This window comes from Plasmodium gallinaceum, assembly GCF_900005855.1.
Source record: "Plasmodium gallinaceum strain 8A genome assembly, contig: PGAL8A_v1_98, whole genome shotgun sequence".
NCBI lineage: Eukaryota > Apicomplexa > Aconoidasida > Haemosporida > Plasmodiidae > Plasmodium > Plasmodium gallinaceum.
The window spans coordinates 1,837,559-1,851,353 of NW_021628265.1; the positions used below are offsets into that span (position 1 = coordinate 1,837,559).

Sequence of the window (13,795 nt, forward strand, 5' to 3'; positions counted from 1 at the left end):
TAAATTTTATACAAGAAAAAGAAGAAAAATCAAAATATTTTGAAATGAAATAAATTTTAACATTTCTTATTATGAATAAAAAAAAAAAAAAAATTATAATATTTTAATTTTTTATTCTTAATTATAAAAAATTTATTAAAAATTCGATGAAAAATGAGGTATACAATTTACTAAATATTGATAGTAATTGCAAAAAAAAAAAAAAAAAAAAAAAAAAAAAAAAAAAAAAAAAAGCTAATTTATATATATATGTATTTTGAAATTTCAACATAAGCATTTACTGAGCATACTCTTCTCATTCTGAGCTGAATTATTAGTTAATTGAATATCAACAACATTGGCTTCATTTGTGTTAGTATTTTCTAAATTTGGTAATTTTGATGCTATTTTCTTAAATAATACTTTTATATTATGACCAGCCTTGGCACTTGTTTCATGAAACATAGTATTATATTCTTGAGCTTTTTGTAATCCTTCTTCATAAGTAACCTTTCTTAGTTCTCCTAAATCTGTTTTATTTCCTACTAATGCAATTATAACATCTTGTCCCCTTTCATTTAAAATATCTTGAATCCATTTCGTTGTGTTTTCAAATGATTGTCTATTTGTAATATCATATACAACGATGGCTGCAGCTGAATCTCTAATATAACTTGGAATTAAACTTCGAAATCTTTCTTGACCTGCAGTATCCCATAGCTGTAATCGAACTGGCCCTTCATCCAAATATAATGTTTTACTGAGAAAATCAATACCAATAGTAGACTTAAACAAAAAAAAGGAAAATAAAAGAAATACACACACACATACATGTATTAATATAAAAAAATATTAACATATGCATATGAATTTATGAACATAAAAAAAAAATTGCTGACTTTGTACAATTAATATATATTAAAAAAAAAAAAAGTATTTATCTTTTTATTTTTCTGGAAAAGAATATATATATGAATATATAAAAATAATATTCAAAAAAGTCAGGTATATAAATTCTTACATAAATATTTTTAATTCTTTATTTTTCTATTTACCTGATAATTATTGTCAAATGTATCATACATAAATCTTGTAATTATTGATGTTTTACCAACTGCTTGCTGGAATAAAAAAAAAAAATAAATAAGGATAAAATAATAAGAGTATTAAAAAAAGTTTATATTTTAATTCACATTTTTATTATTACTTCTCCTAAAAAAACAAGTTTATATTTATTTAATCCTGAATCTAAATAAGAAAAAAAAAAAAAGAAAATAAAATGATATAATAATAATAATGAATAAATAATTAGAATACTAATAAATATTGAATAATTGTGTAAAATTTTTGTGAACTTATTTATGGTATTATATTAATATGCAACATAATATTATAACATTGTTAAATTATTAAAGTTTAATAATACTTTTTAGACTAAATATATATATAATATTTTAAACTATATCTTCTTATATTTCATTTAATATAAATAAAAATTATATTTTTTATTATATAGTACTCTGAAATTCATCCATCATTAAATGATATAAAACGATAATAAAGAATAAATATCTTAATATTAAAAAAAAAAAAAAAAACAATATGTTATAAAAATAAATATGCTTTATCCATAATATTTTCAGTTGCTTAATTTTCCTATTGATATACATATACTTATTTACTCATATATTTTTACCAAACTTTACTTAAAAAAAAAAGAATTTTAATATAGCCAAAAAAAAAAAAAAAAAAAAAAAAAAAAATATATATATAATAATTGTACAAAAATATAAAGATATTAAAGTAATAAATTTTTAAAATAACTTAATTATATATTTTTTTTTTTTTTTTTTGTTTTTTTGTTTTTGCAAAATTATATGATAATAAAAACAACTAAATGAGCACATGTATATGATTATTAGTTTAAATAAAAATGTGCCTCTCAAATATTTAAATAACAGTTAAAATTTTAATATACAATTTTTTTTTTTAACATCTTAGAAAGAAAAAAAGTCATTTATTATCATATTAAAAATTAAAAAAAAAAATTTCCTAAAAGAAAATATATTTTTGTTGTACTTTTTAGAATATTAACTAAATACTGTTTAAGTTTTATATAAAAGTAAAAAATATTTAAAATCACATTAAAGCACAATCGTATTCTAAATAACATTTAAATAATTGAAGATGTTTCATTTTACTTTTGTTTTATTTTATTATATTTTTTATTTTAATTTTTTTTTATGATAAATATAATTTTTACAGTTATTTTTATTCCCATTATTATTTATTAGTTTGGACTATACATAATAAATTTAAAAATAATGAAATATATAAAGCATAATATGAAATAATTACCATTTATTTTTCTTGACTAATATATTAAGAAATTTTAATCTAAGAAGAATTAATTTATTAAAGTTACCAAGTTTAAAAAACATAATAAAAATTATAGTAAATTATTGAAGTATTATATTTAGACTAAAAATGGTAATAAAAAAATGAAATTTTTTATATATATTATATTATTAAAAAACTTTATTATCTTTTTTAATTGGTACTAGTATATATATTTTAATTACTGCAGCAATCTGTAAATAAATAAGAAAAAAAAAAAAAAAGATAAAACTTAAGCATTATACATATGTATATATATACATACATATATGAATATATTTAATTATTTTTTTCAACATTTTCTTAAAATTAAAACAGTGTAATTTTTCTAAGGTTTAACAATATAGTTATAAGTTTTTTATATATCAAAAAAAAAAAAAAAAATAAAATAAAATAAAATACACTTATTAAATATATGCATATTTTTTAATATTTGACAATTATTATTTTTTTTTTTTAAGTGGGTAAATTCATTAAATTATAATTATTCACATGATTTTAATTTAAATTTTAATTTTCTGTTATTTCTACTTAGGAGAATAAAAATGTAAGATAATAATAAGCATTTAAAATATGCAATACTATCATATATTAGTATATTTAATAATAAAATTAAATTTAAAGAAAACGTTTTGTCTTACATAATTTTAACCTTTGATTAATGTTGCTACATTATTAGAATTTTAAATATAAAAAAAAATAAAAGAAAATAATAATATACATGTATTGAATCATTATTAGTTTTAAAAAAAAGGTATATCACAGGATAGTATAATAAATAGAAAAAAATAAATACACATAAATAAATTAGATAATAATAATATCTTAATTTTGTAGTTACAAAAAAGAAAAAAAATTTAACATATAATATTAATCTAAATAGAAAAAACTTAAAAAAAAGTATTTATAAACTTTAAGAAATACGTTATAGAAAAACTAATTAATTTATCCTATATAATAATAGTTTTCTTTTTGATAAGATTTTTAAAATAAAGTAAATATTCTTTTAATACTTCATTTATATATTAAGTAATTATTATTTTGATTAACTAATTTATTAAATTTCCTTTTACTTTTTTTTATTAATAGAATTATCTATTTTTTTTTTTTTTTTTACATAGAATTTTCCATGATAAATTTTCTGAAATTCATTGAATTGTTAAAATTATCATATTTAGAAAATTATTTAAATTATTTATTCATTAGTTTTAATTATAAATTTGAAATTTAAATTGTGATACTTTTTTTTTCTCTATATGGAATAATGGAATAAATATTATTTCTTTAATATTTCATTTATAATTTAAATTATTTTATATTATTATTTTTATTATTATTTTTCAAGTATATAGTATTTGAAAATTAATATAGAAAGGAATTATTATTAAAATTTCTAATTTAATATTCTACTATTATAAATATTAAGTAATATTTATTACCTTGCAAAATTTTTTATATCTAATTTATTTAATTCATAAAAATTATTAAAATTTTCTAGATTTTTCTTATTACTCAAAGAATTCATATTTCTTATACATCTGCTATTGGTATGACTTAATGTTGCTTTTCCATTACTTAAATTATTTATAATGTAACTGTTATAAGAATTAGATATGCTATTTTTGTTATTTTTAATTTTATTATCACGAGAGTTATATAACACATTCTTATTTAAAATGTTATTGGAGCATCTTAAATTATTATTATATATGTCATAATTTATATGAGGCCTTTTTAAATAATCATTTGTTTGAATATACTTATTATAATGATTATTAATTTGATTATTTCTCATATTTTTATTTATTACACTTATTTCATTTATATCAGTAGATAATAATTCTTTTTTATATTTTATTTTTTTTTCCTTCTCTAATATTTCATTAAAAATAATCATTATATACTGTAAATCTACATTAATTGTTGGTGAGTTTTTTACAGCTTCTTTTAAATAATATAAAATTTCATCATTTTCATTTTTATTTAATTCAAATATATTTCTATATTTTGTAGTTTCATTTGGTTGGTGTTGATGCTCTACATTTATTTTCTCACTTTCTCCTTTTGCCATATTTTCTTTTGTATAATATTCATTATTAAAACTAGTATTATTTTCTCTTATTTTTTCATTTTCATTATTATTATCTTCTGATATCTTCTTATATTTATTTTCTTCTTTTCTTTTTTTTATATAGGAGAGATTAATGGTTGAGGTTGTTTCACATAAATAGTCTCCAATGTATCCTGGCTTACATAGTAAACTAGTGAAATCAATGAAATTTTTCTTCTTCTCATTATCTTCATTACTTTTATAAATGCCTACAAAATCTTCACTTTTGTATATCACTTTATAGTCATTTATTTTTTCTATCACTTTTTTTTTTTCGGTTGATTTCACAATTGGTTTTTCTGCTAATATCTAAAAAAAGGAAAAAAAAATGTAATCATTGTAAAATACATTACAAAAGTAAATTCAACTTTGTAAATAACAAAAAACAATGTCTTAAAAATAATATATATATATATATATATATATATATATATATATATATATATATATATATATATATATATATATATTCTAAATAAAATAATTTAAAAAAATAAAACTTTTATTTGAAAAAAAATATTTTACTTTTGACAATGTTAAATCTCGTTCATTAATTTGAAATGGAGATTCATTTTTTCCAGAATTTAAATTTTTAGATTGATTTAACTTTTTATTATAATTTAATATATACAGATCCTCATTTTCGCTAGATATTTTACTTTTCCTTTTTTCATTAATTATTTTATTTTCTATTTTGAAATTAGTAGTATTTTTTAAGCTTTCATTATTTTCTAAAAGGTTCCATTTTGAAAAATTCTCTTTCCCTAAAATATTATCTACTAAAGAACTACTTCTATATTTTGAATTATTTATTTTTTTAGGTTTCAATTCTAATGGTAAATTTGAAAAAAAAAAAAAAAAAATTAAAATAAAATAAATAAGTTAATAATTATAATCTTTTTTTTTTTTTTTTTTTTTTTTAAAAAATATAATTATACTTTTTAATTTGCTCAAAATCATATTTTTTGAGTGCTTCAAAACCAATGGAGTTAAATTTTTTTTAACAGAATTAATGTTTGAAGAATTAATAGTTTTATTATAGTTTACTTGAGATGGATGAAATATATTAATTTTATTCTTATATTAAAAAAATTAAAAGAAAAAGGAAAATTATTATAAAAGTAATTTATAATATTTCTTGTTGTCAATATATTTTTTTATAATTTTTCTTTTATATTAATACCTGGACTGACTTAAATTTCATTAATTCCTTTTCAAAACCACATAATTTTGCTTCTCCTATTGGAGTTGTGTAAAATTCTTCTGAATTACATAATAATGATTTTTGTGAAATTTCTCTATTTTTGTTTTTATCATTATGATTAACATTATTCATATTAATGCAACTTAAACTTCTATATTTTTTAGAAGAATAATTAAAAGTAGTACTTGGTCTTTTTTTCTTTTCATTTTCCTTATATAAGCAGCAATCTCCGTATTTTAACTCTTTAAAAAGAAAAAAAAAAAAAAAAAAAAAAATCAAATATTTTTTATGTTTAATTATTATTTTGAAAATTTCATTTTTATATACTTAAATTTGAATTAGTTAATATTTTAAAGCTTTTTTTAATGGGAAGCTTAATTTTTGAAGGTATTTTACTTTTAGAACAATATCTTTTTATTTAGTAGAAGAAAAAAAAAAAAAAAAAATTATTTATAAAATTTCTTTTTTTTAATGTAAAAATAAAAGAAACTCTATTATATAAACAATTTACATTATTTGAATATAAAAAAAAAATATGAAATTTAATTATCTTTTATTTATATATTTTTTTTACTTATTTATGATTTTTTTTTTTGATGCTTCTCTACATTTTTTTACTAAATCTAAGTTTCTTTCTTCATAAACTATTGGTAAATTATTTAAGTCTTCTAAATTGTTAATTGTAGATGAAAGGGATCTTTTAGTTTTAAATTTATTTTCTGTAGATATATTATTATTTTGATAAGGAATATAATTTTCTAAAATGCTACTTGCATCCTTAATGTTTAATTCTTTTATTTCTCCATTTAACTTTTTTAAAATATAGTTGCTTTTTAGACATTTGCTATTATTTATACTTAGTTTCACTTCATTAGAATTTTCTTTTATATCATTATCCTCTTTGAAATAAAAATTTTCATTTAGTTGTTGTATATTATAAGTATTAGAGTTATTTATGTTTGATTTTTCTATTTTTTTTAAAGTTCCTTTTTTTTTTTTTATTATATTACTTTTTTGTACATTTGATAAATTACTGTTATTAGAATAATATGTATTTTCATCTAAATTTTTTTTTAAAGAATAATTGTTTTGATAATATGTTTCTTTATCTAATTTTTTATTTAAAGGTCTTTCTTTTAAGTTAATTGCTTTTTCATCTGATTTTTTGCATGATGATATTGTTGTATTTATATCAATTTTTTTTTTATGAGGAGATTTATGAATATCAATTATTTCATATAATTTTGAATATCTTTTTTTATTTTTTAACTTTATAACAACAGGACTAGAATATGAATATTCTAAATATTTATTTTTGCTTACTAATTTACTATGTTTCTTTTTTGAATTATAGTTTGAATTCCTTAAAATATATTTATGCTTTAAAATTTCTTCATCTATATTCATTTTCTTAATTATTTTTTACAGAAATATTACGAATTTAAATGAAATTATAAAAAAAAATTTATGAAATGATTTTTTTTATCTCTATATGAAATGTACACTTTAATATTATTTTATTATAATTAACTAATTATATTAAAACTTTTTTTTTTCTATTATAAAAATATTGAATATAAACATTTATATTTTTAATTATATATTTCTTTTAATAGAAAAAGTAAAATAAAATAGTTAATTTATTTCATTAATAACTAATTATTACAATTTAATAACTAGAAGTCGTATCTAAAAAATGAAAATAAATTAGTTGTTATGGCTCTTAAGTATTTTTTTAATATGCTCCTTTCGGCACAGAAAAAATAGAATAAATCTAAGAGTTGTTAAAAATAATAAACATTTATTTAAAGTAAAAATAAATATAAAAGGAAAAAATATAAATTTATTTTTATATAATTTCTATAAAATTTAATTCATTTATTTTCTATTATTTAAAATTCAAGTTTTATTTCAATTGCACACATTAAAATAAGATGTTAATTGTTCTTAATAAAGATAAACCAAAGTTAATATATATTCTATTTTATTTTATTTTATTTTTTTTTTTTTTTTTGAGTTGCAATTTATTAAAATTAATAAAGTTGAAATAACTAAAAAATAATTAAAAAGTTATAAAATATATTATTATTTAAAAAAAATTATTAGATATATATTTTAAGATACTCAAAAAGGTGTAGCTTTATCTAACCCTATTTATAGAATATAAAAAAATTTATAGAAAATATAGAAATACATTTTCTAAATAATTTAAGTATATGAAATTTTTTATAATATAGAATTTATATATATTAATATAAATTTTCTAAAATATTTATTTTTTATTTAAACTGTATGTATTTTTTTTTAATATATTAATTTCATAATAATTCAAATTAATTTTAAATTAAAGGTTAACATAAATTTGCTTCTAATTAGTAATATTATCAAATTAATGTAAAAGGTATTAAAAATAAAATAAATATTTTATTGAAGTTTTTCATATATAGTGCTTTTTTTAAAAAAAAAAAATTAATATATTGAAATGTTTTGAATTAAATTTCTTTCTTTTATAAAATATGGATAAAAAATTTGTTATTTTCCACTTAATTACAATAAAGGAGAATCATACTATGTAATTTTATTTTTTAATTTTCTTTATAAATTTTAAAACTTTAGATTAATATATGAAATATTATTATTATCTTTTTTTTTTTACTAGGATAATTCTAATATTTTTTATTTTTCCCTTAAAATATAAAATTTTGTATTTCTAGTAATATATAAGATCATTTTAATTACTATTTAATTTATATTAAATTAAGTAGTACATTCATATACTAAATTTTAGAAAAAAAAAAGAAAAAATTAAATAAAAATATAAGTATGTTTTTACTTAAAACCTTAAAAAAAAAAAAAAAAATATCAAAAAATAATTATAAAAAAGAAAAAGGAAAATATATAAAGTATGGAAATAAAACACGTAAAAATAATTTTACAAGATTACTTCATATAAAAATAAAAATTCAGGAATACGTAAAAATAAAAAATATGAAAAGAGTTAATAATAAAAAAACCATTTATTCATTAAAGAATATTTAAACTGAAACATATTACTCATATATTATTAAATATAGGTAAAGTCCTTAGCAATTTTTAAATAATTATGTTTAAATAAAAAAAAAAATTATTAATACTTACATTTTTAAAATGGTAACATGACTAATATAACAAATTTAAAATTAAGTAATTATCACATAAAAACAAATAAAAAAAAAAAAAAAAAAAATCCTACAAATATGAGCAAAAAAATAAAAAAAAAAAAAAGTAAAAAATATATAAAAAAGTACTAAATTTATTAGGTTATATAAATATGTGTATAAGGATATAATATTAAAATATATCCTGTTAAAAGAGTGGTAATTTATATAAATTAAAAGACATAAACATTCAATAAATTATTCTAATGATTTTAAAATATAATCTGATAAAAACTTATTTTTTGATCTACATATAATTTTTAATAAACAACCATACTGTTGTGAAAGAATTAAAGAAGCTTTACATAAAACATTTGATTCATTTAAAAATTTAGCTGATAATAACATGTTATGACTTGTTGCATTTCTTTCCACATTATCTGTATTATCACATGCCATCATATTTAGTGTGTTTAATAATCCTACAACAGCAGATTGGATATTTTCAAAATTTAAGCTAAATTTACTAACTGATTCAGAATTCAAATTATTCATACTCTCCCATATATGTTTAAATTCTCCATTTCTTAACATTTTGGGAATAATAAAATCAGTTATTTGTATACTAATGGGATTAATAGAATAAGAGTCAGGAAATCCATCATCCATTTCATTTTCTTTTGCTAAAAAATGCAAAGAAATTTGAAAATTTTGATTAACATTATAAGAATCCTCATTTAGTTCGTTATTCGAAAAAGTAGAATTCTTTTTTAAGAGAACATATAAGTTTTTAGGAGTATTATAATGTAAGTTGTCAATAGTAGTTTGCTCTAATACAGACCATCTATTTTCATAGGTATTCATCTGTAATGCCACTCTAGATAATATTTGCTCACTTAACGTATTGTGAATAGTAAATTCTAATATAATATGATTCTCATAAATGTATTTTTTTACAAAAACTGTATATTCAGCTTCACTTTCTGTTAGTGGTATTGATTTATTAATAATTTTTAAATTGCCAATATTATACTTTTCTATAAAACTTGAAATATTTTCCGAATATATAGAATCAGTTGTTATTTCAATAAATTTTGTCATACTAACATTATTTAACATTTCTGTATAAGAACTTTTTTTTTTTATATAAAGTGTATCTTTATTTATATCATTACTCTTAATTATTTCATCTTTTAATTTTTCATAATGAAATTCTTCACTTATATTTTCTTTTATATGATTAGTAATAAAATATAATAAATGATCAATATCTGTCGATTTATCAAATGTTAATAAATCATCAATTAATGATATATTCTGATCATTGTTCATTTCTAGTAAATTATTTTTTTTGTTTAACTCCATTTCCTTTATTTTTTCATTAAGAATATAATAAAAAAAGTTAGTTCTATCCCTTACCTCATCATCATTATCTGCTAATAAACATTTTAACAAAAATAAAATATCTTTAGAATTTTCAGCACATTTTAGAGCAATATGAAACAAAGCATACATTCCATCAACTCTTATAGTTGGATTTTCTAGAATTAAACGATTATAAATATATCTAATATATTTAGATGGGTTTTTTGTTTTAGGAATATGTAATAATAAAAATCTGATAACTCTCAATAATAAAGAGTTATATTCACAATCTTCTATAAATTCGCATAGTTGTAATATTGCTGTTTCTTCTGAATTGGGTATTTGACTTATTATTAAGATTATTGCATCTATTGTATTTGATTTAAATTGATATGATTCTTCATCTCTCAAATTATTTGATAAAAAATTTAAAATAATGTTGCATTTATTTGGATAAATAAAACATAAATTTTTTACTTCTTCAATAATCTGAATTTTAAAAAAACTGTTATCACCACTCATATAATTATTAATTTGATTTAATAATTTATCTATATTTGATTCATTTCCTGTTTTTAGAAGAGTTGTAAATGCTAAAACGCATATACTTTTGTTACTATCTATTAATAAATTTTCTATATCTTGATTTAATCTAGAGGCTACATGTGGTCTATGATGAGATAATTTATTAAGTTGTCTTATTATACTAAATTTATCTACTGTTTTTGATGATAATAAAAAAATCTGACAAATTTTCATACATTCATTTAATATGTCTACATTAAATACGGAAGTAGTATTTTTGCCTTCTTTATCATGAATAGCTAAATCAAAAATGCATTTGATGCATTCGAATAAAATCATGATATCTTTACTTTTTAAGCAAATTTTTAAATAATCAAAACAAACTTTAGTAGTTGGATGAATCATGTTGTTTTTATTGAATGTATAATCTTGCATATTATGCATTGAATTAGGTATATTATTATATTTTTCCTTATAATTCGTTTGATTATATTTACTCATATTATTTAATTCATTTTCTACTTCTGTACAGTATATTAAATAGGATGCATATTTTATTAAAAGACAATTTGCTAAAGAACTTGATAAATTATTTGATGTTTTATTATATGAACTTATAATTTTTTCTAAGGCTAGTTTATCTTGATGTTTAATTGAGCATAACAAAGTTAATGCATGAAATTGTATCATTGGGTTTTTGCTATTAATACATTCACTAACTTCATTTATCCATTTTTTTACAATATCACAAGAAGCAATTGAAAATAAATTTAATCCACATAATAACGCTGAACACGAAACAAAAGCATTTTTATCAACAATTGCTGTTTTTAAATATCTTTCAATCTGAGTAGCCATTGAATAATCAATTATTTTACTTAATACTCTAATTGCATTTGCTCTATAACAATCATTTGCTGAATTCATATCTTTTGTTAATGAACTTGTTACAATAAATATTTCTTTTTCGCTAACTGGTAGGTTTTTTATTAATAAGTATACCATCCTTCTTAACCTTTCATTATTGGATTGAAATAATTTTGTTATACTAAAAAATATATCTGTGCATTCCTGAGATGTTAAACTATCTTCACCTTTATTTATTAAATAAAGAATTTTTGTTAAAATTTGTAAACATTTTTGTGTATTCAATGGATAACTTGAAAAAACTCTTGTTTCTTGCAGTATACTTGCCTTATCACCTTCATGTGGATTTAGAAAAGATTTATCATCTTCATATTTTTGATCTTTCAATATATTTTTTTGAATTTTATCCTTTATTATAATAGGTTTTAACATTTTTTTTTTAATAAAGTCTTTTAATAAATGTTATAAAAAAAAAGTGATAATAAATTTTATAGCATATAAATAAATATATTTCTTCAATACAATACATATAAAAGGATTTTTTTTTTTTAAAATAATTACAATAAAATTAATGAACAAAATGTATGTAGTGAATGTATATAAACAATTAGTATTTCTAAATTATAATAAAAAATATATTACAGTATGGATAATATCTATATGGATATTTTAATCAATTACCAAAAAAAGAAAAAAAAAAAAAATAAAAAAAAAAAATACTTTTATAATGATAACAATAATTATATTGACTAAATAAAATATTTTTACACATAGTATTATACATAATTTAAAAATTTTTGCCTTATTATTTATTTATTTTTTTTTTTTTTTTTTTTTTCACATAGTGTATTATTATGTATTTTTCATCATTTTATATTACTTTTATTTTTTTTTTTAGTAGAAAACATTATCTCTAATTTTTAATTTTATAATATCTTAATGTTATTTTTTTTTTTTTTATTATATTAATTTTTTATATGATTTCTGAGATTTGTTTCTATGTATTTTTAAATTTTTTATTTCTTAGCTACGAATATTCCTAATATGTAACCTTTTTTTTTTTATAATTTCTTGTTAGTTTTTATTTCCATAAATAATACTTTGAATATTTCATTTTTAACGATTTTATTATTTATTTATTTATATATATACATATACATTTTTTTTTTTTTTTTTTTTTTTTTTATTATAATTTAATTTTGTATATAATTTATAATATATTATTTTGCTTTATTTCATTATATTTTTTTTTAATGAATTACATTTGAATATATTTAAAACAAATTTTACAATTCTTTTTTACCTTTTTTGAAATGTGTATATATTTTTCTTTTTATTAAAAAAACATGCATATATAAACTACGTTTTTTTTTTTTTTTTTTTTTCTGTTTTTTAAATGACAATATAGAAATAACACATAATTACTTTAATATTCATTTTGTTATAAAGTATATATTTGCACAAGCTTAAAGTATTAGACTTGTAATTATAAAAATTTAAAAATTAATAAACCTAAAATAATTTTTAAAGATATAAAAATTTAGTATATTTTTTTTAAATATAAATATTTTTTATGATTTAAATTATTAAAAATGTATTAATTGTTTGTATTTTAATAACACCCTAAATATATTTATATAATTAATATATAGTAAAAATAAAAAATACAATAATAAATATCTCATAAACAAGTGAATTATCCACTGAACTTTTCATATTTCTTTAATTATTTAGACAATTTTTATTTTTTTCGTATAACAAGATAACTATTATAACTAACTGAATAATTTTTTCCTTTCTTTTTTAAGTACTACATAAATAGTCTATTTATTCAAATACATCAAACTTTTTTAAATTAGTTTTGAATTAAAAATATATATTTTACTAAAAATATTAAATTATTAAAATGTTGTATCCATATATATATATAAAGAAAAAAATTTTTAAGACAGGTAAGAAGTAACTACAAAGCATATAATTAATTTTTTAAACAATATAGAATGTTATATGCTTTTTCTTTAATAAAACATTTTTCAGTAACCTTAATGATTTATTCTAATTAATAAGAAAACTTAAGAAGTATTTATATGACAGACAAAATATTTTAATAATAAAAATATTCATTAAAATTCTTTTTTTACATTTTATTAGATACACTTTAAGAAAAACAAATTAAAAAAAAAAAAAAAAAAAAAAAAATAAAAAATATAA

At 16.6% G+C, this 13,795-nt stretch overlaps 3 protein-coding genes across 3 annotated transcripts; all 3 read right to left on the reverse strand.

Moving 5' to 3' along the window:
• Positions 1 to 264: 264 nt before the first annotated feature.
• Positions 265 to 1,517, reverse strand: RAB6 (ras-related protein Rab-6, putative; the record flags this gene model as incomplete). Its single annotated transcript, XM_028672786.1, has 4 exons — positions 265 to 765; positions 1,035 to 1,100; positions 1,187 to 1,227; positions 1,499 to 1,517. The coding sequence occupies 4 exons, from the start codon at positions 1,515 to 1,517 to the stop codon at positions 265 to 267; spliced, it is 627 nt and encodes a 208-aa protein (XP_028529304.1).
• Positions 1,518 to 3,811: 2,294 nt separating this feature from the next.
• On the reverse strand, positions 3,812 to 7,097 carry PGAL8A_00372500 (conserved Plasmodium protein, unknown function; the record flags this gene model as incomplete). Its single annotated transcript, XM_028672787.1, has 6 exons — positions 3,812 to 4,795; positions 5,012 to 5,316; positions 5,425 to 5,563; positions 5,670 to 5,932; positions 6,018 to 6,100; positions 6,265 to 7,097. The coding sequence occupies 6 exons, from the start codon at positions 7,095 to 7,097 to the stop codon at positions 3,812 to 3,814; spliced, it is 2,607 nt and encodes an 868-aa protein (XP_028529305.1).
• Positions 7,098 to 9,085: 1,988 nt separating this feature from the next.
• PGAL8A_00372600 (coatomer subunit gamma, putative) lies at positions 9,086 to 12,016 on the reverse strand (the record flags this gene model as incomplete). Its single annotated transcript, XM_028672789.1, has 1 exon — positions 9,086 to 12,016. The coding sequence occupies one exon, from the start codon at positions 12,014 to 12,016 to the stop codon at positions 9,086 to 9,088; it is 2,931 nt and encodes a 976-aa protein (XP_028529306.1).
• Between the last annotated feature and the right edge of the window lie 1,779 nt (positions 12,017 to 13,795).